Below are 24,953 nucleotides of genomic sequence, written 5' to 3' on the forward strand. Positions count from 1 at the left end.
AGGCGCGTTGCATAAACCAAAAGGCATAACCAAGTATTCGAACTGCCCGTACCGGGTCCCAAACGCTGTCTTCCACTCATCCCCGGCTCGGATCCGAATCAAGTTGTAGGCCCCCCGGAGGTCCAGCTTGGTGAACACCTGTGCCCCTTGCACCCGCTCCAGCAACTCCGAAATAAGGGGCAAGGGGTACCGGTCTGGGATGGTGATTTTGTTCAGGGCTCGGTAATCATGGCAAGGACGGAGTTCCCCACATTTCTTCTTAACAAAGAGCACTGGTGCCGCAGTAGGCGAGGTGGAAGGCCTAATGAACCCACGCTCCAGGTTCTTGCGCAAGAAGTCCTGCAAAGCCTTGCGCTCTGGCTCTGTTAGAGAGTACAAGCGACTCACCGGTAGGGGCGCTCCGGGCTGGAGGTCTATGCCGCAGTCAAAAGACCGATGCGGCGGCAGCTGGTCTGCCCCCCGTTCCTCGAACACGTCTTGGTAGTTCCGGTACACGGCTGGGAGCGTGGGTGCTGTCTCCTCCGTGGGTGCGGCCGCTAGCATCTGTGACTGAGCATGGGAACATGGATCTGGGAAGTGTACGGTCCGTTTGACCCAGTCAATCTGAACGTTGTGAGCCTCTAGCCAGTCCATTCCGAGCACCAGGGGGAACCGGGGCATGGAGGCAATGTCCAAGGTTCGCACCTCCCGGTGCTGCTGGAGACACAGGACCAAGGGCTGGGTCTCCCGAGTGACAGCACCCGAACGCCGGAGCCGTCCGTCAATTGCCTCCACCTGTACCGGTTCTGGCTTGTTCTGAAGTGGCACCTGATGATGAGCGGCAAAGGCAGCGTCCATATAGGAGCGGGTTGCCCCCGAATCTACCAAAGCGTGGGTAAGAATCCAGGGCCCACCTGGAGGGTAGAGACGCACCGGTACCATGAGATGTCGCAATTCTACTGGTGAGGGCCCTTCTTGCATGGTTTGGGACCCCACGTTGCTAGGGCCTTCGGCTACCGAGGTTGGCGGTTTCCCTGCGACTGGTAGCTTCTCGGGACAGGAACGGGCGTAATGTCCACCCCCACCGCAGTAAAGGCACAGGTTCCCCTCCCGACGCCGCGACTTCTCCGAGGGGGAGAGCCGAGGTCGCGCAGCCCCGAGCGGCGTTGGCTCGACTGGCAACTCGGCTGTGGGCGTGGACCTGCTGGGAAGGACTGGCGCCAGGAGTCGGGAGTGCTGGCGGTCCCGGGTCTGGCGACCGTCCTCCAACCGATCGTCTATCTGCAGGCTCCGCTGAATGAGGGTATCCAGTGTGGTGGGACGATCCATCATGGCCAACTGGTCTAGTATCTCGTCCGACAGTCCCTCAAGATACTGGTCCCGTAGTGCAGAGTCATTCCAAGACAAGTCTTGTGCCAACAGCCGAAATTCTGTGGCGTAGGCGGCGGCTGTGGACTTGTCCTGTCTCAACCGACGAATCGCCCGATTGGCTTGGCTCTCCTTCAGTGGGTTACCAAACGCAGTCTCTAAGTGGTTACAAAACCCCACATAGTCCGTTAGCAAAGGAGAGTCTTGCCGGAGCAGTGGCAAAGCCCACTTGGCCGCCTGGTCCTTTAACAAACTGATTAAAAAATGCACCTTGGTGCGGTCGTCAGGGAAGTTCCGGGCTCGCCCCTGAATGTACAACTTGGCCTGGGCGAGGAACATGGGAAAACTGGCCTGGGTCCCATCAAATTTCTCTGGCAAGGCCACTGGGTACTTGCCTGGAGCTAGGGCGTCGGCCCCAGGATCTGGAAAGGCTTCCAACCGCTGCTGAAGCGCCGCAACCACATCGCTTAGCTGCTGAACGGTGTGGGTCAAGGCCTGGTTTTCCTGGGCCAATGCCACCAGCGCAGCCGCCTGGTCAGCCATGGCCTCTGGCTTTTCCCGAACGCACCCCAACGAAGGGGGAGTGCGGGTGTGGCGGGAGCAAACTGTGCTGGTCCCGGGGGAAGGTACCGTGGGTGTAAGCAGAGTCCACACGAAGAGGGGCGAGGTCCAAGACGGGGAGCCGGGCGGGGAACAGGTACGCTGGAACAGGAGGCCGAGCTGGGAACTGGAACACCGGATAGTCAGGAACAGGAGGCCAAGCAGGGATCAGGAACACAGGAAGGTCCAAAGCCAACAACGACGTTGCTCCCGCAACCTGGGGCCAGGCTGACTGGGCTTTTATCCTCTTCTAAGGCCGGGGGCGGTCCCGGCCCCCAGGAGCCCCGCCTCCTCTGGCCTTAAGGCGAGCACTCCTCCTGGGGGCAACCAGTTCCCTTCGCCTCTCTGCCCTAAGCCTCTGCAGATCAGGAGAGGCCGAAGGGTTACTGGGCCCTGGAGGAGGCTCACCTGTGGCCACTGAGTCGTCAAGCCCCTCTGGGGCCAGAAGGGCTTCACCTGGGGCCAGCTCCTGATGCTCTGTCACAGGTGCAGGCTCTTCAGCATCTAGGCCTTGCCCCAGTTCAGCCGGCCCTGGAGGCGGGGACTCCTGTGCAGGCTGGGATTCCTCTGGTTCATCCTCTGAATCGGAATCCCAGGCCATCACACAATATTGTAATGGTTCTAGGGGTTGCTCATGCGTAAGCAGGTGTTTATCTCCCTGGCTGGGTGCAAACACCTGGGTGGGTTGCCAAAGTGAATCTTTTCTGTCCAGACAGCCACTCACCCGTGGCTGACTCAATCGCTGGCAGAACCCGTCAGTGGGCATTTCTTAAACTTCTTCCAGCAAAGAAGCTCTTTGACGCCTAGTCTCCTCCTACTCTCTCTGCGCGAAAGCCTTCTGCGCAAGGAGGGCGTAGGCAACGGAGGACCCCTATTCTGTTACTATAAAGAAGCAATGCAGAAGCAAGAAGCAGCTAAGCCAGCTGCTGGTGGCTGGAAAGCCAGACAGGATGTTTGTGACTGTTACCATGGCAAGAAAGGGGCAGTCCATTCTCCGTATTGAGCACCGGATGTTAGCTCAGTGTGTGTCATATGACCTGTACAGGATGTACAAGGGTGGAGTTGAGATTCTCTCTGTTGTTGTAAAGTGCAGACATCTTTATCTGTATGGCTGCTAAAGACAGAAATAAAGGCATGTAAATACACTTCTGTCTGTCTGTTTCCCCTCCCTGGGGAAGCAGGGGGAGGGAGAAGCAGTGGTGTGTTTTTCTCACAGTCTGGGAAAAATTGCCGAAACAGACCTCGTCTGTTTACCTGCCGGGAGTCGCAGGGGGAGGTCAAAAGGAATTCAGCCGGTGCCTGGAGAGGTAGGCACATTCCTCTGACCGAGGCAGAATTCCAACATATTCTCCCCGCTGGTCCCAGGCAAGGAGTCATGAGACCACCTCGCCGCTTCCCCCATCTCCCCCCCTTCTCCACTGGTGTTACGCTGATTCTCTTCCCCAGAAGATGGGCTGCTTCTCCCGATCCCTGGACGCTCTTTGGAATCCCTCTGGCACTGATGGCAGTTCCCTGACAAATATGAAAACCCAACCATTGAAAATCACACTTTTCCAAATTTAGTAATGCAGCTCTCCAGCCAAGAAATGAGTTCAAAAATGCATGTACAGTCAAACTTCTTCTAACATCCACCTCTGCTTGTGTCCATTTCACCCAACGTCCGTGGCAAATCCGGGAGTAACTGGCGGGTTTGCCACATGCGCAGGAGCAGCGATCGCCATTCGCGCATGCGCAGAAGCAGGCAATCGCCGCCCACACCTGCACACAACGGCGCCTCTCCCAGCAACTCCTTTCGACCTCCAGATGGACCTCTGGAAAGGATTATGGTCGCAGGTAGAGGTTCCACTGTATTGTAGTAAAGTGTTGTGTGTAGGGGGCTGGGGAGGGAATTGCATATATTAGTGGGGAAAAACATACAAGCATGTATTGTATTAGGGGAATGTGTTTTCAAAAAATAAATGTTAGTAGGCAAAATTAAATACACACTTGTGAATATTAGGAGAAATTTGCAAATAATTCTGATGGATTTCCTTGAGAATGTTAAAAATGAATTGGAAGCTAACATAAAAATGTGGAGAGCTGAATTTAAGATTGGAAAAAATGGCAAGCCAAGAACTGACAGGTTGCCCATCCCTAGCCCCAGGGCAGTACCCTCCCAACTAGCTTTCTCAGTGGATGGTCCTTTGCTGCTTTTCTAAGAATGAATATTAGACACAGTGCAGAAAAAGGAAGTTGAGGCTGATGGATACTACCTGGGTATAGAATCTGCAAAAAGAAAGAAAGAAAGAAAGAAAGAAAGAAAGAAAGAAAGAAAGAAAGAAAGAAAGAAAGAAGGAAGGGTGTATGTTAAGAGTTAATGAGTTTTATTATTTGTCTGCTTTTTTTAAAGGAGAGATAAAGACATGAAATGAGGGCAGCAGCAACTATACTGGTAAACCCCAATGGGAGGGAGCTTCACACCAGCAACACAGCAAAGATAAGGAAATCGCTCATTGCTGCTCCTTTGAGAGAACCGAGGCTGCCTACAGTAGAGTGTGAAGAAAAGGAGGAACAGGAGAAAGAATAAGCAATCTGGCAACAGAAAGAGATATCTAGCACCAAGAGATTTCTATTAGAGAGATCTCAAGTGGTTGGGCAGAAAGGTAGTCTGACAGAAATCTGTACTTCTGGCATTACTGGAAATACATACAAATTGCTCTCCCAGTTTATTATTACCATGTCTGAGACTGAATGGGAAATAAAACAACAGTTAACTTAAGATGATGCACTGCCATAGGATGGCTTCCAGGGTGAATGCAGGAATGTCACAGAACATTTGTGTTCCCAACATTTCCAATTTTTCCTCACCGGGCTTTGGAAGGGCAGACGGTGAATAAACATACAAAGCAGCTTTGATTTTGTCTCTGCATTCCCACACCACTCTTCTCAATCTCAGTGTTTTGTTTTTAATCCTTTTCTGAATTCCTCCACCGAAAGATTGTCCCATGCTGCATTTTCCTCTCTGCATGGATTTTTGTCTGTGTTCTATGCAAGGTCACCATGTCAGTCTTTGATGTGATCAGAACTTTCCTTCGGTTTCTTTTGCCTCCTTATCTGTCTCTCCACTCCCTCCCTCCCTCCATGATCTCACCCCCTGCCTCATGGTAATAGTCCAAGAGGAGGTGGGAGGGGGGCGATAAAATAGCATCTGATCTTTACCTTGCTTCTTATCTAGCTGTTGCACAGCCTGGTATCAGGTCAAAGCATGAAACTCCATTAACTTTCTCGCTATGACATGCTTGTCATCAGATGATACAACACATTTATTTATCTGGATGTATTTGTGCTAGCTTACAGCTCCAGCGCAGGACAAACAGAGAGCTCCATCTGCAACACATCTGTCTCTCGTTAACTTTCTGCACAACACACACACACACACAAACACACACACACACAGCCTTCTCATCACCCTTAGTTTATTAATTATGAATTTATTTTACCAAACAGCCCAAGTGAGAAAACGTGGCCATTCCAGAAAGCTGTAGATGAACAGCCCAAACACTTATTTTCAAAGCCACTTAAAAGCATACAACCAAGACTAAATAAAGTCAGAGAAGCCTCAGGGTCCTTTCCATCTCTACAATCTGTGATTCTGCATTTCAGTCATTCTATCAAACAGGCTAAATTAGATCAAATCACCACATTTGATTGCATAGTGTGTATTTCACTTCAGTTGTATGTTTATACAGTATATGGATATAACATGAAAGGTAGTTCATTTGGATATATTAAATAGAGCTTTTGTGAGTGCTGAGCCAATATATTGGGCTCCAACTCTGATTTATGGGGTGTTTACTAGGTATGCTTTCACTTTTTCAGGTGCAGGAACCATCCTTAAATCTATCCTGTGTAATTTCAGACTGCAGGTGCCCACCTTTCTTTATCTATTTCTCTCTGGGTGATTATACACCAACCGTATAATGGTTTTATACCAGTTTGAGCAGTAATGGCTTCTACAAAAGTTCCCAGGAACTGTAGCTTGATGGGATTCTCATAAATATCTGTTGGGAGATTCGTGGCTCCCAAAAAGAATTGCCAATCTCTGTCTTTGTCTCTATCTCTCAGACTTGTACACACACGTGTGTGTACAAAACATTTAAGAACAAAAATAAAATGACAGTAGTGCCACCAGTGCATAGCCCACCCTTTGATAAGCATGCAATCCAGTTGAGTGTTGTAGCATTGAAGACCATTACTGTGGGCAGATTGAATCGTTCACATAGGGAGCATGGCAATTTTCTGTCTGAATCAAAATGCATAACATGCCTCCTGCAGAAAAAAGAGGGAAACCATAGCCTACAAAGAACATAGGAAGGATCCGAGGAGCTTGATGCTGCAGTTCTTGAAAACAAGAGCGCTACTACAGTTGTACCTCAGCTCCTGAATACCTTGGGAGTCGAACGTTCCAGCTCCAGAACAATCGAAAACCAGAAGTGTTCCGGTTTTCAAACTTCTTTTGGAAGCCGAATGTCAGGCACAGCTTCCGCTATTGTTTCCGCCTCGCCTGCGCAATCAGGAACCAATTGGAAGCCGCACCTTGGTTTCTGAACTTTATGGATGTCGAACGGACTTCCGGAATGGATTCCGTTCGACTTCCGAGGTATGTCTGTATAGCTTTTGGGAGCAAATATATGATTCAAGACATCGCACAGTCACTGTGCTGCATGCATCCCTGCATCTCTGCTTCCTCTCTCTACTCTATTTCAACATTCGCCTGAAAACTTGTCTCCCAAATGAATTATGTCTGCAACAGGTTCAAATGAAGAGGGGGAAGAGGTCAGTGAAGTTGCAGAGGATGGAAGAAATCAGCTTGACTCACCATCCATGACAATTAGCAAGTGACACCCTACAGAGGTTTTAGTGACAGCTCTGCTGGTGAAGCTGTTTGAGGTTTGGTGACAAAACCCTGAAGTATTATTGTGAAACTATACTGAGAGATTTCCCCTGGGAGCCAAAAGTTACCGTCTAGAGAGTAGGGATGACACCTCATCCTGCCTGGGGATGCAACAAGCTGTCTCCAAAACACAACAGCACCTACTATATCCATCAAGTGATGCAGTTGTCTTTCATGCTGAGCATCGCTCAGTCCCTCCTTTCTCCCTTTCTTTAAGCCGGCATTTGTCCACAGACAGTTTTTTCAGGTCATGTGGCCAGCATGACTAAGCTGCTTCTGGCGAAACCAGAGCAGCGCACAGAAACAGTGTAGCATGTATTATCATTACCCTTTGATGAGGGTGGTGGGAGGAGCCACGACCTTCCTCTCCAGCTTGGAGCAAGAAGAGGCCCAGGATCCTACAGATTTGTAGCACTTTGAGGGAAAAGCTGAACTGGTGAAGAAGACTCATCCAAATGGCCCCCCTGAAATTTTCCTTCTGCATACCCTCCAACACTCTCCAATGAAAATAGGGATATCCTATTCCATTATTATTATTATTATTATTATTATTATTATTATTATTATTTATACCTTGTCCACTTAGGCAGCTTCCAACATATATAAAAATATAATGAAACATTAAACATTTAAAAACTTCCCTATGCAGGGCTATCTTCAGATATCTTCTAAAGTTTGTATTCATCTCCTTGGCTTGGGGCTTGCCTAACTCCATACCCCTCAAAATTTATCTGACAAAAATAGGGACATCCTAAGGAAAAGTGGGACATTCTGGGATCAAATCAGAAACTGGGATGGCTTCTGTAAATCTGGGTCTGTCCCTGGAAAATAGGGACACTTGGAGAGACTGCTTTTGAGGCTGTCAGCATTCTCTATGCAATGAACAATCTACCCTGGTAAGAAGACCCCATCTTCTATGAACAATATTTAAGCCTGGCTGCTGAGGATCCTCTCCTTCATGGATCACTGCCTTGTCATGGTGAAGGGGTTTGAATAACTCAGAGAAGCTATGAGCTATGCCATGCAGGGCCACCCAAGATGGACAGGTCATAGTGGAGAGTTTTGACTAAACATGATCTACCTGGAGCAGGAACTGGCAAGCCACTCCAGTATCCCTGCCAAGAAAACTCCATTGCTTTTGAATTATGGTGCTGGAAGAGACTCTTGAGAGTCCCATGGACTGCAAGAAGATCAGATATACTCTGGTTTCTCTTGAGATAGTATAAATCTTTTGCCTTTTACAAACCTATCCATTCTTATGGAAATCAGCCCTGAGTGCTCACTGGAAGGACAGATCCTGAAGCTGAGGCTCCAATACTTCGGCCACCTCATGAGAAAAGAAGACTTCCTGGAAAAGACCCTGATGTTGGGAAAGATTGAGGGCACAAGGAGAAGCGGACAACAGAGGACGAGGTGGTTGGACAGTGTTCTCAAAGCTACCAGCATGAATTTGACCAAACTGCGGGAGGCAATGGAAGACAGGAGTGCCTGGCGTGCTCTGGTCCATGGGGTCACAAAGAGTCGGACACGACTAAATGACTAAACAACAACAGCTGAGGCACCTTTAAGTACAGTAGAACCAGCAGTGGAACCAGTACAGTGGAACTTTATTTATTGTCTGTTAACATTCTTTTTGCTCTGCACGTAAGTCTAAGTTGCTTCTTTTTCAAAGCTGAATTAATTCTTTTCTTTTGTCCTACTTGAATTTATTAATATGTTTCATAAAACAATTTCTTCAACACACCCAATTTAATAAGTGGAAAAGTGGCATATAAATAAACAAAACCAATCAACCAGTCAATCAAATTCTCACCCCCTTCCTTTCTAGAGCCAAGCAGAAGAGGAAAGCTAAGTTGACTGTTTTGGCAGCACACCTTCTACTTGACTCACTGCTTTTTCCTCTGGCCTTGAAAAAGTAAGGTGAGCTCCCATGCTACCAAAATGGGCTCCTACCACCACCACAACCCCAGTGCAAAAGCTTTAAATTAAGAGCAGGGAGCAAGGCATTGTCCTTGATTCCCCACAGTGCCTTAGTGGCAGGTCAGACACCAAGAGTAGGAGTAAACTCCACTGAACACAACAGGATTCACTTTCGAATGAACATGTAGACTGATATTGCAGCCTAAATTTTGACTTGGGTATAAAGGCCAGCTAAAATAAATACCTACTTGTATTTAAAGGCGTATCTAACTTTGGTGTTGACACACACCATTACTACTTGAACAGGACAGGCACATACGCTCAATATTCTGACACCCCCACCCCGCATATCTCACTGGAGTGTGGCACTGAGAACACATGTCTGCTTCTCTTGGCGAAGCATCACGATTCCTTTTGTCAGTAGTGCAGAGGGTTCAGGGCATGAATGCAGATAGAAGACAAGACCATCCCTGGGGAATTGTTCCACATTGAAGCAGCTTGTTGCTTCCTTGACTGTTTTCTCTCCCAGCTACCTCTATCGTTTTGTTTTATTCATACAGATTTCTTTTTTTTAACCTTGGTTCTCAGCCATGCATGACCCCAACACTGCTTTTACGATGAGATATATCAACACGGTCTCCCTGGCAGACCTAAAAGCACAGCAGGAAGCATTGGAGAGGAGACCCACCCAAGGCCCGATCCATGGCAGAGTGTTTAAAGATTAAAGCTAATGCTTTGTAAGGGGGTGGGGACAGAGAGAGAGGGAACACAGAATAAAATTGCTCCCTGCTACCATGCACTCGCTTACTAGTTAAAATTTTAATGCCTTGTTTTTGTTTCTTCAGAGGAATTTTATTGCTATGTTGCAGGTTAACAATATTAAATGCTTTTCTAATGACATTTCAATAAGCAGAGATGGGTGTTGCTGCTTTCAAGAGACAACAGCTAAAAATGCAGGCAATCAAATGTGCATTAGCCAAAACACTCTGGGGAAAGCATTTTCTGTTCAGCACAAGGAAGAAAAACACATATTCCTATCACTTGTGTGAGCCTTCCTCTAAACACAGTGCACAGAGCGCGGGCATGTAGAAGACGCACGGAATAAAAGGGTCAGGAGGTCAAGCCAGTCTGGGCCAGCTCCCCAGATCCTGCTCTCCAAACAGCAAGAGCTAATAGTCATTTTCTGCCAGAATGAATTTCACTTCAGGTTAAGAGGAGGGGAGTAGTTGATGAGAAGGGTACTATGTAAGCTCCTTTTTGGTTGCTGAATGCGATGTAACTGGACTGTTCTTAAATGAGTAGCATACGGTGAAATCTGATCAAAAGGCAGGTGTGGAGGGGAGGCAGAAACCTCACTCAAGTTGATGGGGCCCATAGGAAAGTTAACAAGGTGGTCCATTGGAACGTGCAGGCTCATGGTGCTTCGGTAATACAGCACCCCAGGATTTCACACAAGATCGGAGCCTTGAATAGGCAGGATTGCATGCAGCTGTGAGCACCAGGCAGTGACATGTGGGTAACAGGTGTTTAAGCTCATTGATTGGTTTCAGGGGTTCTAGGTTTGGCAATGAGTTGGCAAGTGCACCAAGTCTAGTGGTGGAAGATGCATTGGGCTGAATACTTAGTAGGGAGCAGAGGGGAAAGGGGCCCCCTGCCTTCTCCCATCAAGAGATTCCCTTGGAGAGTGACACTTCCTCTCCAGAAGCCCAAATCAGGGGCTGATAGACCCCAGTTGACAGACTACCAGTGTCTGAACAGCAGAAGTTTACGTTGAGGGTAACCCCCAACATCCGTCAACCCCCTTTTCTGTGAAAAGACAGCATATTAACCAGCAGGCAGTCTGGTTGATCAAGGGATGCAAGTCCCATGCCTATGCATCTGTACTCAATAAAACCTAATTGCAATTCACTCACGTGTCCCATGGTCTTGGCTCACCGCCTGTACCCCCTCCCACAGCTTCACTACACCTGGGTCCACAGTGCCTCTTGCTTGCTTAGATAGAGGATAGAGAGGAGTGTGTGACTGTAGAAACTAGCCTACTGTATGAAGGTAAGATATGCATATGTTGCTCCACCAGCTTTTGCCTCTGGCCCTACTCATGACCGACATATGGCCCTTGGAAGGCTCCAAGATGAGAGTGCAGTCTTCAGACTGAAGAAGGTTCTCCACCCCTAGACCATACTGTTGGAACCAGCAGTAAGAAAGGCAGGGAGATTCCCTTTTTAAGAAAGCTTAGTGAAGAGATGGAAATATTCGACATGCTTGAGCAGGGCTTTTTTTTTTTTCAGTCGGAACTTGCTTGAACTCCACTCTGGCATCTCTCAGGTAGGCACCATTGCCATTCTAAGAGAACAAGGGAGGTGTTCATAGTGAGTTCTGGCACCTCTTTTTCTAGAAAAATGGCACTGTGCTTGAGTGTCTTGAGCAGTCTATGGCAAACTGGGTTGGACTCGAAGCTTCCATCCTCCTTAGCCAACATGGCCTAGGGTCAAGGATGGTGAGAGTTAGAGCCCAACAACACCAATAACACCCAAAGGGCACCAGGTTGGGGAGGCTGGTCTAGAAATCAGACGCTTGCTCTGAAATATGTGATTATGTTAATAATTGTGGAGGACTTCTCCTACCTTTCATCACTGCTGTGAAGCACACGTTAGCTTTAGTGGAAGGCCTGCAGAGATCATATTTTAAGGGATCCAAGCAAGAAATCAGATTTCTGCAGAGGTTTAATCCACTCCATAGGTTTTTAATATAGTGAGTATCCTTCTACCATTAAAAAAAGGGGAAACAATAAATTCAAGGCTGCAGGGGATTTTAATTATTTTGCTGACGTGGTTCTCACACTGAGGCTGGCTTCCCACTTGCAGCGCAGGTGGCTGCATAAGCAGGTAGAAGCAGAGATGGGGGCAAGATGTGGAGGTAGAAAAGGCATAAAGAGCGGGGGGAAATGTTTCTACTCAACTCTTCAGCACTGCACGTCCTCTTTGCAGTTCCATCATGCCTCAAGCATGTGCACCATGAACTGTGTACCCATTGTGTTTTAAAATATAATCTTATTTTAATGAGAATTTTTTTAATGTAAAATAAGGTTTTTGTTTTGTTGTGTGTGGTTTAAAGTAATTATACTTGGATTTGTAATTTGCACTGTACATTTAATTCACACAGCAATTAAACACATTACTTGTTCAAATGCAAAAATGAAATCAAACATATCACAAGTATTTTACAGATGAACAGATGCTGGCTTCCTTAAGGCTGCATGGTGAAATGTAATGAATGATATGAGGTTCTGAGAGCTCCACTCTTGTCCTATACAGAATCACTCTTGGTCTTTCAGTATCCCTTTCTTAAAAAGGGGAATAAAAGCAGCCACTCGCAAAAGGTACTCAGCACAACAACAACTGTGAAGAACTCTGAAAATTAAGAAGGGATATAAAAGTTGTGTTGCTACCCACTTTTATTCATTTATTTAAAGCATTTATATCCTGTTCTTTAGCAGGCTCCCAGAGTAGCTTACAAAACCAGTTACTCACTGTCCTCAGGCTTACAAACTAAAGCATAAGAGGGGGAAAAAAGATGAGAAGGGAGGGAGGAAAAAGAAAGCTTATTGTTATGGGGTTGTATCGAATGCAGCACTAAGTTAAAGTCACATAGTGGCATAATTGTTCCACTGACAAAATGTTTTCCACTTATGAAACACTGTGCAAGAGAATACACAAGCAAGTTGCTGGTATCTTTGTTGCACAATAGATTGTGCAATCTGCTGCACAACAAGGTTTTGCTACCTGGATTCTTGAAGCACAATACTGAAATTCACCCATCCGCTAGTGCAAGAGTCCTTGTGCTATCAAACGAAGAATGCAGTTATATACATCTGTCTACATATGTCTGTCTAAGAGGACAACTGCTCTCCAAGTGTGTGTGTGTGTGTGTGTGTGTGTGTGTGTGTGTGTGTGAGAGAGAGAGAGAGAGAGAGAGAGAGAGAGAATGACTCTCCCCTCTTCCTGTGGCTCCAGATCCATGAGCATAGCAGGTGACAATGTCAGGGCCAAAAGGACAGAGTCAGTGCTTCTGCTCACGTACTTCAGGTGAGATGAAACACCTCTCTCTGCCCAAGACGTCAGACAGCCACTGTGAGTCAGACAATCCCATAATGGATTGGCAAATAGTCTAAGCTAGTATAAGAACACTTCCTATGCTCCTACGGCTCCTTCCAGTTCCATTTGCTGCTCTATTGTTTTATCTTTCCCATACCCAATGGAAAATTTTCGGTTTGTAATACGTCACGTTATTTAAGTGTGGCCTTTATCCAGTGACAAAGTGGGTGGTGGGAACAATGGGCATTTAAATGAGAGCATAAGCCAGGAATCATTTATCAGCATGGGACCCTCAGGAATGAAAGAAAGGCTATGGAGGCTTAGCAGAATACCTTTCACAATCCACCTGAGCATTCAATCATGAATTTAGAAATACGACCCATCTCCCTTACTGCCTTTCCATGCTATTACAAAAGATGACAATCCCCTTCTTCAAGAAGTGCTTCAGAAATTAAAAGCTCCAGGTGAGCGGCCTGCAAAGTATTACACTGAAAGATGCTGTACTTCATTTGTTCCCAGAAAGTTTCCATCCAGCAAAAAAGATATGCAAACTTCTCAGGTGACAAGTCCTCCTATCTTATCTAATATCCACCACGCAAGCAGTACTAGGCTGCAACGTGTCTTATGGCAAGTCCCTACAGAGATGCACTGCATACGACCCCCAAGTTCCTCAATGGAAGGCAATGATTAACTTACTATGTGTGTGTGTGTGTGTGTGTGTGTGTGTGTGTACGTGCGCATGCGCATGCAGACGAATTGATTAATGTTTTTATCATTCAAAGCACCTGTCAGCAGCATCACAAGGCAGTATGCCTGTGACCTGTATTTGCATGCAAGCAAACTGCTCCTAGAAACTCAACACTCATTTGAAGTGCAGCAGCCCCCTGTGCTTACACATCACAGCTCTGGGCAAGGGAAGAACAAACACCCAGCATGGCTGCTGCCCTTCTCATCCATCACTTTTTAATGACCCCTTCAGCACATTCCAAAGATGGCTGCCTCTGGCAAAGGGAAAGTGTGGGGGACGGGGGGAGGGAAGCAACAAACCTTTCTTTTCATAGTCAGGCTTCTCCCCGCTCCTGCCCAAGCTGTCCAGCGGCTGCATCATCTGGCTTGCAAACTCGTCCTCCTGACAGCCATGCTCAGGCCGCAGGGGGTTCTCCTCCTCCTCATAGTCGTAGTCATCCAGGATGGGGGTCTCGCGGATGGGCATGCCAATGACCGAGGTGTGGGCTTGTAGGCGTGAGTTCCGGAAGCTGTCCCTTCCCTGCGAGCCCAGCAGCACCGAAGGGATGTAATGGATCTCATGGGTGGCCTCTGTGCTGGCGCTCTTCTGCGGGATCCTGCGCTGCTTGTACCAACGGCGCTGCGCATACAAGGCAACGGTGAACACCAGCAGCAGCAACAGGAGAGCAATCAGGCCTCCCTAAATGGAGAGAGAGCAAAACTCCGTAGCTGTTCAACACCCTCACTCTGCAACTCCACTTAAACCCAAATTTTAAAAATCAGTCTTATTAAGAAAACATTATTTTTCCAGTGTCTAAATTGCTAGGTGCTATACAAAAATTCCTTCAGGCAGACAAGGTACATCAGAAAACCCCCCACTGAAATTAATGGATCTAATTTAGACATGCCTATTTCAGTTGGTCTACTCTGAGTAGGACTAACTTTGGCTACAACCCATGAGCCAGGGTTCACCTGCCCAGAAGTTGCTGGACTACAACTCTTATAAACTCTGGCCACTGGCCATGCTTGCTTAGACTGATGGGAGTTGTAGCAAAGGAAGCTTAAGAAAAGCTGTGAATATACTACTGTGCTTAAGCCTGTTGCATCCTTATATTTAGTTTAAGTAATAAGCTAACTTCTATATGAAAGAACGCATCTCCTGACCCAACTCTCTTTCACAAACTTCTTTTTGTTAATGAAACTTGTTGTTGTTTGAGGCAGTGGCGGCACCCCTCTCCCATGCTGTGATTGCCCGCAGCTCTGCCCCTGGAGCAGGTTGCAGCCAATCGCTGCCACCGCCCCTCTGAAGCTTCTGCCCCCAGGTCAGGCTTGACTCCCTCCCCCTTCCCCTCAGCTGGCCCAAGGGTTGCCCTAAAGAGAAGCCGCCGCTGCTGCTGCTCCAGTCCCAAAGGCCGCGCCTGGGCGCGCTTCCCTTGATGAGGGAACTGTAGTGGGGGCAACTGGTTGTGCCCCCTCAAAAAATGTGCCTGGGGCAATGCCCCTCCCACCCCACCCCCCACTCTATGTCACTGCTTACCAAACATATATGCCTAAGACTCATCCCTGAATCATATTGTTTCCTGTGTAATGCAGCAGAAGTGGGGGAACCAAGCTAATGTGGTATCTCTTGCAGAGGGGCTTAGGGTGTCAGACCCAGCATTTGCTATACAAAAGGCAAGCTTAGATTTCCACCCTGAACAGAGCAAATTTGTCACAGTTGTGAATCACCACTGCTTATTGTAACCCTTCCCTTCCGCACACCATGTAGAAGGGTCAGCTCTAGACATAAGGAATACAATAAGTAGCAACGCTGCTAATGTTTGAAATCCTTTGGTTTAGTATACAGATTTGGTCAGTTCAAAATGCTAGGGTGTATTATACTAAACTGAGCAACATTTCCAATAATAAAGTATTCCTCTTTGGCTCAAATATATGTATGCCTACTTGAGGTGTACTTGGAAGCTGAGTGAAAAGTTCGTGTTATAGATAGAAAGACAGATAGATAGATCTTTCTTGCATGGTGCAGAAGTTCAGTCTGCTCCAAGCACCCACTGAAGCAAGTGGACCATGGTGGGTCAGCACTTTATTGACTGGGGGCTGCCCAGCTTAAGGCAGGCAGTAGCTGACCAGTGAGACACAATCATCTCTCCCATCAATGGAGGCAACCCATAGCACTCATACCTCACCACCCAGGTTGAGCTCATAACTTGTAACTGCCCCCCACACACATTGTTTTTGCTGCACTTGCAGCACCAAAGTGACATCTCTGGGGCGCAAGCCTGGGCAATGTGTATGGAGGTCCTGGGTTGCCCAGGCGACAAGTCACCCTTGTGGTCCAAAGGAAAGGAAAGCAATACATTTGGCTTGGATGCAGGAGTTGCTGGAAGGAGGCATACAAAACACCATCCAACCACCTTAGGGACTCCACTCTGGATTTGTGTAGGCTTTACTCCTTAGGCTTTTCTTCTCCTGAAGATGTTCCACAAGGCAGTGGCTACAGATTTTTCCTCAGGGTTTACTCCCTTTCAGAGTTTTCCTTCTCCTAGATGGGCTACCTTCCCATCTTCCTACCTTCATCTGGTGTAGGAACTGTGTCTTTGACTGCTGGACCCACTATTGGTCTCATCTGCTCAGTCTGCTGGAGCCTACCTTCACATGCAGGACAAGTCTCTAACTCACTGAGGGTTTGAGACCCATTGGCCACCCACACCTGGTTTAGCCAGTAAGACAAAGCTGTTCCCAGGGTGTGGCCACTGTCACATGCTGACAGCTTCTAGGAGCCACAGATGAGAGCTGAGTGCAGGGGATGGGGACCAGTGGTAGATGAACTACCCAGAAGGAAGACATCATGTCCCCCACCAGAGATACTGCCCCTCCCCTAGCACCCCATATATAATTTTCAAAAAAGGTTATACAAGATTCTGCAAAATACAATGTGATCAAACAGGATCTGGTGACATTATGAATATATACCATTATAGATCACGGTTGAACAAATACAGACAAACAAACAACAAGTATATGAATGCATGGAAAGTAGTGACCAAAACAGTTAATAACAGAAGTAACAGTTAAACAAGACAAGGTTACAAAACCTGAACCCTATTAGAATAATAGAATCATAGAAGTGGAAGGGGTCCTGAGGATCATCTAGTCCAAACCCCCTGCAATGCAGGAATATGCAGCTCTTCCATATGGACATCAAACCTGTAACCTTGGTGTTATCAGCACCACACTCTAACCAACTGAGCTAACTTATACCAAGGGAAAGTAATTAATGTTGGTGCTTTTTGACAACGAAGTGAAATCAAAATTTAGGGTTTCTGCACATGACCTGTTTATTCAGCAATCATTCCAATTTGCTTACATGCAGGCTAGATTATATCCAGTCTTCATTGAGCATTTCTTCTGATTTGTTTGCAAGAACAGTGTACTGCAAGGAGCATTAGTCCTCATTTACTTGTGGGGTGGTTGCACATCTCCCCGTTAATAATTCAATAACGCCACAAGTTTCAGTACATCTTCCTGGCATTTTGGAACGCTAAAGTCATTTTCTTTTATCTTTTAGTGGATTTGGGCTGTGTGCACATTATTGGCTTAAAGCACAGAGGGGTCATTATTTTCTCAATTTGGATTGAAGCTGGATAGGGTGAAAGCACATCAAAATGCAGTATCTAATTAAAAAATGAGAGGACAATTACAGGATAGATATGGATTGTGATGATGTGTACACCTCTTCCCAAAGCAGTGGTGGGAGGACACTAAGTGCAGAGTGAACTTGAGTGTGTTCACAGCATTAGTGCACTAGGGCAAGAGTACTTTAAACTAATTGCACAAACCTAAATTTTCAGTGCATGATTGACTCCTTTCAACAGAAGTTTCAAAGTATCATTAAAGCTCAGTCAATATTGGAAGTTGAGAAAGAACTTCAAGAACAGAGACATACTTTTCCTCCAGAAACCTGTCAAGAAAGCCCATAATTCCTGAGCTGATTTCAAATGGAGCAAAGGTTAAGTTTCCACATCCCTGCAAAGGATAAACAAGTTAACAAGCCCCAGAAAGAAGAATTAGAGCCTTCATTTACAGACACTGCCCATTTTCAGCTGCCTATTTTCTGTCAGTGACCCCTGTACCAGCAGCCCAGTGTTTAAACATGAAATGCACAGAGAGAATAAAGATCTTTCTGAAAAGTCAAACTTCGGAGGGATTCAGAAAGGGCTTGTTTTAATCTATTTTTCATGTTGAAATGTCCAACCAAAAGCACCAGATAGAGAAAAGGGGAAGGAAAAAGGATAATATGTGAAATGTTTTATTTGACAATGTGTCATTCCAAACTGATTATTTCTGTCTCCAAGCTCCCCCCTCACCCCATATTCCCAAACAATGGCTACATCCAGGGGGGATTTAGTATTCTAAGACAGGATTTATAATGCTCTGTTCTGCAGTGATAAGAACACAGGCCTTTAATCCTCCGAGCTGTGAACATGCATATTCTCTTGCATAATAGATAGCCTTTTTGCCATACTTCCGTGGTGTCCCCAAACCACACAAGCACTGGCAGAGAAGGACAAAGCATGGAGCTCTCAGAAGAGTATCTAGAATGCAGATTGGGTCTCTTAAAGAGTACCTAGAACCTTGCCCCAAGGTAAGCAGAGCACAAATCCATGTTTCTCACAGTCCATTGCCAGTATGCACATGTTTATGGCATTAAACAGATTAAAAGATTTTGAGTTCTGCAACCATAGACAACAATTGTGGGACTGGAGTGATTTCTCCAACCTGAGCAACTGTTTGTTCGCTTGCTTGCTTGCTTGCTTGCTTGCTTGCTTGCTTGCTTGCTTAATAAAAAGCTCATTCATCACATTTTCTCACAGCTGCATTGAAGCAGAAGTGATTTTGTTTGTTTTCCCTTTGTTTTTCATTTTCATATTTTGTTTTATTTTTAGGGATTAGGGACATATAATGAAAAGGGCAAGCGGGATAAGTACTGCTCCCCTAGGGGTGGGGGAGAATGAGACCGGGTGTTCAATGTTTAATGTGCGTACTGCTAGATAAATAATAAGGCCAGCCAAGGATCTTCCAACAACAAACCAATGCCCTGCCATTTCTCTTCATCCTCAAATTTCCATTGCCCATACAGTGTTGTTACTACACACTAGCATTCAACAGTCATGGGGAGAGGGTGGACCGACTCCACTTGGAACCCAGATGTTTTGGACAACTGATACCCAGGTGCAGATATCCCTTTGGGGGCTCAAGAGGGTTCTTTGAAACAGCTGCCGATTCTCCTGGAGGAAACAGATTATAGGTAAAGAAAGCAAAACTGTGTCCGATAGTCTTGCTGCTGATGCACTACCCTAAGATAAGCCTTTGCTTCACATCAAATCAAAACCAGTATTGTGGCCTGTCTCATTCCAATCAAACCATGACCTACAACCACGGCTTGTTCTCAGGTAACCAAGCACGAACTGGAGCAGTATGAGCTAAATGTTTTCCATGAGCATGACACAGCAATAAATGGGAAAGTTTGATCTTCTGAAATGAACTTAAGAGCTGTCTTCCCATAGAGGCAGATTCTGCCAAAATGAGGTCCATTTTGCTGAATGCTCTGATCTTTCAGTTGTTGATGCTCTTGATTATTAATTTAGAGCATTCTTGTTAGCTAATTAATACGTAAAAATATTTTTAAGCTCCAGGTCTACATTGATGCCCCATAATATTGAGTGAATACATTTTTTTTTTTGCTGCATTTTTTGCTGTCTTCCTCCCAAGAGCACCTCCCTGTGTAACATGCTACAAAATATAATGTGTTGTTTATTCTTCTTTACAGGTCATTAATGATGATAAATAGGGGACTTGCTACTGCCAATCTCAGTGAAATCCTTGTGGATACCTCCTCCTCCCCTCTCCATGGACTGTCATTCATCACCATCTTCATTGCATTCCTGTCATTTCTGAAGCCTCTGTAATCCTAAAGCGCCTCAGTTCTATAAGCCCTGGAAGGAAAAGAGAGGGAAAGAAATCCTCCTCACCACCACTAGCTGCTGAAATGCTAAACAGAGGTGATGAATGTCTGGTGTAACAAACCCCAGGCCTGTTTCTCTTAAGAATTCCCCTTATCTACCCAAAAACATTTTCCATCCATAATCCTCACTTCAAGTCCTCAAGCGGACACAGTGGACTGCTAGGCAGGTGACGCTGGTCACAAACTGTTGTTAAGAATATTAGCTTGTATATGAGCTGCATTCAGGTCAAGCAGTCCCTACCCAAGCAGAGAAAGTAACTCACAGAATGGCTGGTTTACCACTGCATGCAAACCGGTGCTTGTATTTGGTTTCTCCAAAGCAAACCACAAGTGGGAAGCCAAGCCATGCCTTCTGTTTGTGGTTTGTTTTGAGAGAAACTGAAAATGAACACTGGCTTGTAAATAACACTAAGCAAGCTGCTGCCTGAGTTGTTTCCCCACACTAGGAAAGGAGGGGCAAAATGAGAGCTGCTTAAACTGCATGCACAAGTGTGCAACTCATTGGCATAGGCAATGGATGGGGGGGCAGCTGCTCCCCCCATCAAGTAAATAAATAATAACACTTAACTAACTGACCAATTGCATTGCAGATAACTTGGTTCTGCCTGCCCCCCCATTAATCCTAGCTACGCCCATGGTGCAACTCATACATAGGCTAGTTTCCCTAAAGATGATTTATTACCAGTGTGATGTCCAGGCATGGCTGGTGCTTTACATAATTCCACACAGAGATTCTCAGATAACAGCCAAACATGGGATGAAAGAGCAATAAAGTGAGTTTTTGGAATGAAGATTGTGGTTACAAAGCTTCTCCTCTGGTCCTGCTGCTACCACCCACTGCACTACCCAGGGTTAAACCACGGTTTGTGGAGACATATTGGAGGGATTCATAGGAACCATCTCCATAAAATATTTGAGGGGGGTTACCCCACCCCCATGGGACACGGGTTTATAGCAGAGGGTGGCACTATGGGTTAAACCACAGAGCCTAGGACTTGCCGATCAGAAGGTCGGCGGTTCAAATCCCCACGACGGGGTGAGCTCCCGTTGCTCAGTCCCTGCTCCTGCCCACCTAGCAGTTTGAAAGCACATCAAAATGCAAGTAGATAAATAGGTACCGCTCCGGCGAGAAGGTAAGCGGCGTTTCCGTGCGCTGCTCTGGTTCGCCAGAAGTGGCTTAGTCATGCTGGTCACATGACCTGGAAGCTGTACGCAGGCTCCTTCGGCCAATAAAGCGAGATGAGCGCCACAACCCCAGAGTCGGTCACAACTGGACCTAATGGTCAGGGGTCCCTTTACCTTTACCCCACCCCCAGTTTTAGTGTATTTTTTATCTCTGTTGGAAGCCGCCCAGAGTGGCTGGGGAAACCCAGCCAGATGGGCAGGGTACAAATAATAAATTATTATTATTATTATTATTATTCAAATGGTTTGTGTGCACTGTGTCATGTGATTGATTATGCAGGGTGGGGCTTATCTGCTGCTCAGATGAAGATGACTGATCAGATGAAGATGAAGGATGGGGGGGGGGAGTTAGAGGCTGATGATTCCAGGGAGGGACCAAGTGAGCTGTCAGCTATTCAGCCCATTCCATCTCAGCCCACATCCCCACCTCTCATGCCACTGGAGCCTCCCCTCTCATCAGTTCCTGCTGGTGGCCACCTAGTCCATGGTTAGGTGATCTTGCGCCCCTGGCAGAACCGTCTAGATTACGCCCCTTAGCCACGGACAAAGTAGCTCTTCTTTCCACCTCTCCTCCAACCCTACCACCACCCATTCAATTCCTCACGCACTTCACCTTGTAATGAATTCTTTCAAAGAAAATCCAGTATTTAATTTATTATTTCTTAATAAAAGGTTTTCAGGTGCCCCAAAGGACCCTCCAGCGCAGCCAGCAAGTCGAGCCCCTTCTCGCCCCTTTTCGACTCCCCTGCAACCTGGAGAGCCCTCCTCCACCCCACCCCCCAAGCCCATCAGGAGCGCGGCCAAAAGGCGTCTCAAACATTCAGTTCCTAACTTAGCTGAGGAAGATTTTCTTCTGCCTTTGAAAGGGGGGCACTGGCAGCTTTCTGGCCCCTCTTGACTCCTCTGAGTGGCCAGTGCCCCCTGGTTTGATGACTCAACAGTGGGGAGGTCTGCGCATGGAGCAAAGAGGCGACGGATCTTCCTCTGCTCTCTAGGGCCCTGGGTCAGTCAGGCTCTCTGGGGCAGCTGCTGTGCTTGCTCTTGGCTGACCTCCAGCATCCTTCTTCTCCCTCCTCCTCCAGGGCTCAGGATGCCTCGTAAGCGCTGGAGGAAGATGTGGGTGCAGACGCAGCCAACCGGGATAGGACATGCAGCCCCTGGGAGTGGTGCCGAGGACGATGGGAGTCACCCGCTGAAGGAAGGCGCCTCGCTGCTGCAAGGGGAGCTGGAGCGCATTTGCTGGGAGCTGGAGCGGCTGCACAGGCGATCAGCACACCTGCGGATGCAGCACAAGCTCCTGGAGCGGGAGACAAAGGAGCTGTGCACCGAGAGTCAGGAGTTCCTGGGCTACATGTCGTTGGGCGATGAGAGCTGGCAGCTGCAGGCGCAGATCCAACGCGAGCACTGGGAGCTGCTGGCCCGCTCCGCAGAGCAGGAGACAGCGCTGCGCCAACAGGAGACTGATTCCACCCCCCGTTTGCACCCCTGGTGGGGGCCTTCCTCAGCACCCCATACCTATGGCTCTGCTGGTGGGTGTCCACCTCCAGAGGAAACATCACCTGTATGTCTTCAAGCAAGTGATGCCTCCTCCTCCTCCTCCACCACCTAAGACACAGAGATGCCAGCACTAGAGTAAGCAGACAGTACAGGCCTAGTCCATGTTTGCTTCCCCAATCCAAAGATGAATTCCATTTGCCCTGCTGAAGTCATAACTTTCCCACTCCTTTATGGCAGGGATCTTGGGAGCATGTCAACAATTGAAACAACATCTTAGGTGCCTAGTTATGCCTTGAACTTGCTGTGCCTTTGAGCTTTCCTTTGTCTACTTACCACACTAATTTAGCTCAATATGAGGCAACAGTGTGATGCAGCAGCAAAAGAAAGAAAGAAAAGAAAAGGAAGTGTCCAGATCAAAGGAAGTAATAATCCCACTCTATTCTGCCTTGGTCAGACCACACCTGGAATATTGTGTCTAGTTCTGGGTGCCACAATTAAAGAAGGATATTGACAAGCTGGAAGGCAACCAAGGAAGGCAACCAAGATGATCAAGGGTTTGTAAACCAAGTCTTATGAGGAATAGTTACAAGAAAAGAGATTCTGACTAAATATTAGAAAGAACTTTCTGACAGTAAGAACTGTTTGACAGTGGAACAGACTTCCATGAAAGGTGCTGAACTCACCCTCATTGGAGGTTTTACAGCAGAGGTTGGATGGCCATCTGTCATGTATGATCTACTTGAGATTGCTGCACTACAGGTGGTTGGACCAGATGACCCTTAGGAACTGTTAAAATTCTATGATTCAATATCCCTTGGGGCGTTCTTCCTTCTTAAACCTAGAGATGAAATGGGATTCATAGTGCTGTTTAACAAAAGGGTTATCTCTCTGCCAGGTATTTTAAGAAGTCTGCCTCCTTTTGCAAAGCGTATATTATGTATGTCTTTATTAGGTACTATACCAACCATATACACAAAGGGCATACATTTAATAGCAGATACAAGTACTCCAAAGATATAGAATATGCACAAGAGGGCAGAGTTACAATTGCTGTGGGAACTCTAACTTTAAAGTATGTGACTTCCTGTGCATAAAAAATAATCACAGTGAAGAATGTTCAATTTCTGTATAGTTTCATCTCAAAGCTGATTTTCATTTAGTGTTCCAAGGAAGGGGAGAGGGAGGGAGGGAGGGAGAACAGCAATTCTGTCAAGCAGACATTTTGTTTGACTAAAATATGCACTACCACGTTCCACTAAGTGCTTACTTGAATTAGCTTAAGATTTGATCTGAAACCAGGCTCACACCACGGAACATGAAAAGCTGTAGAAAAATGGGGGGGGGGGGAGCCTTTGGTAACTATGATTGGTAACCAATCATAGCTTCTTGCCTTTTGACATGTCAAAAACCCTCAGATAAGACCAAGGTCCATTGCAACTAGTGTGGTACTTTTAAAAAAATAAATAAATGTTCCACTTCTTGGTCTCCCAAGATAATATGGCAGTACAGTTCAGAGTGAATATTGAAATACCTCAAATATTTCTCTTTAATTTTGTCCACACAATTGGGCAATGGATCACTTAATTTTTTTGTCATTTTGTTTTCAAAATTTGCTGCTTTTACACATTATGCACAAAGCATGAACAATAACTAGAAAAACTACTTGGTTTAAAAGCACACACAACAATGAAAGTGTGCTAATGTAGCACCATACCTATCCAGAGACTATTATTATTGCTACTAGCACTATTGTGGTAGAGATCTTGCCTTTCCTCCAAGGAAGCGCAAGGTGGCATATATGGCTATCCTCTCCTTGTGAGGTGGGTTAGACTGAAAGACAGTGACTGGATCACTGTCACCCAGTGAGAGTCATTATCAGGTGGGGATTTGAACCCTGGTCTTTGTTTGACACTCTAACCACTACACCATGCTGGCCCTCTACTCTATTCCTTTATGTTGTCAACAGACAGGAGGGAGAAAGTCTCTCTCTCTCCAACAATCAAGAACCCAACCACCAAGATCAAAACTGCATGCGTAATAGGGAGAGAGGTATGAATACACAAGAGATTGCTTTCAAACATGGTTTCATTGTCACATACATGAGTGAGTAGTAAGCCTTCCTGGAATAGGTTTCCCAAAACTTAGGTCCCCTGAAGTTGTTGGACAGCAAGCTGTCATTCCTACCCAGCAGGTCAGTGGTCAGGGAGTAGGAGAATTGTCGTCTATCAGCTGAGGACCTGAGGTAGGGGAAACCAGACCAAAAGAAAGAGGGCAACAGAATAATTACATGAGGACACATGCATGATTCAATGAGGCCCTGCTCTAAGAATTGTGTGGGTGGGTGGGTGTGCTTGTGTACAGTTCCTTTTTGCACCTGCATATTGACAAGAGCAAAAGGTGAGAATCTTTCAGAGAAGGTCACATCCCACGAACTAGGATGACTCTTCTTCAGGGTTCATCGGCTCTCTGCTCCAGGTCATATGGTGAGTGTGTGGGAGAGAAAGACCCCAATTAACACTGGGGTACCTTCACTGGCCTCATGTAAGTTTTGCTTTTCTTGCCAAAGCCTCATGCAGTTCAGCAGTTGACAACAAGTAAGAGGGGCTCTTTCAATAAATTCTCTGCC

General features: G+C 46.6%; 1 protein-coding gene across 2 annotated transcripts in view; it reads right to left on the bottom strand.

Moving 5' to 3' along the window:
- Positions 1 to 24,953, bottom strand: part of ASTN2 (astrotactin 2) — a 658,777-nt gene that overhangs the window by 419,970 nt on the left and 213,854 nt on the right. For both annotated transcript variants that reach the window (XM_081847443.1, XM_081847444.1), the window contains exon 3: positions 13,942 to 14,320. In XM_081847443.1, the coding sequence (XP_081703569.1) occupies positions 13,942 to 14,320 (379 nt within the window). The remainder of the gene's footprint in view (positions 1 to 13,941; positions 14,321 to 24,953) is intronic.

Source organism: Podarcis erhardii (assembly GCF_964252035.2).
Source record: "Podarcis erhardii genome assembly, chromosome: Z".
Classification (NCBI taxonomy): domain Eukaryota; kingdom Metazoa; phylum Chordata; class Lepidosauria; order Squamata; family Lacertidae; genus Podarcis; species Podarcis erhardii.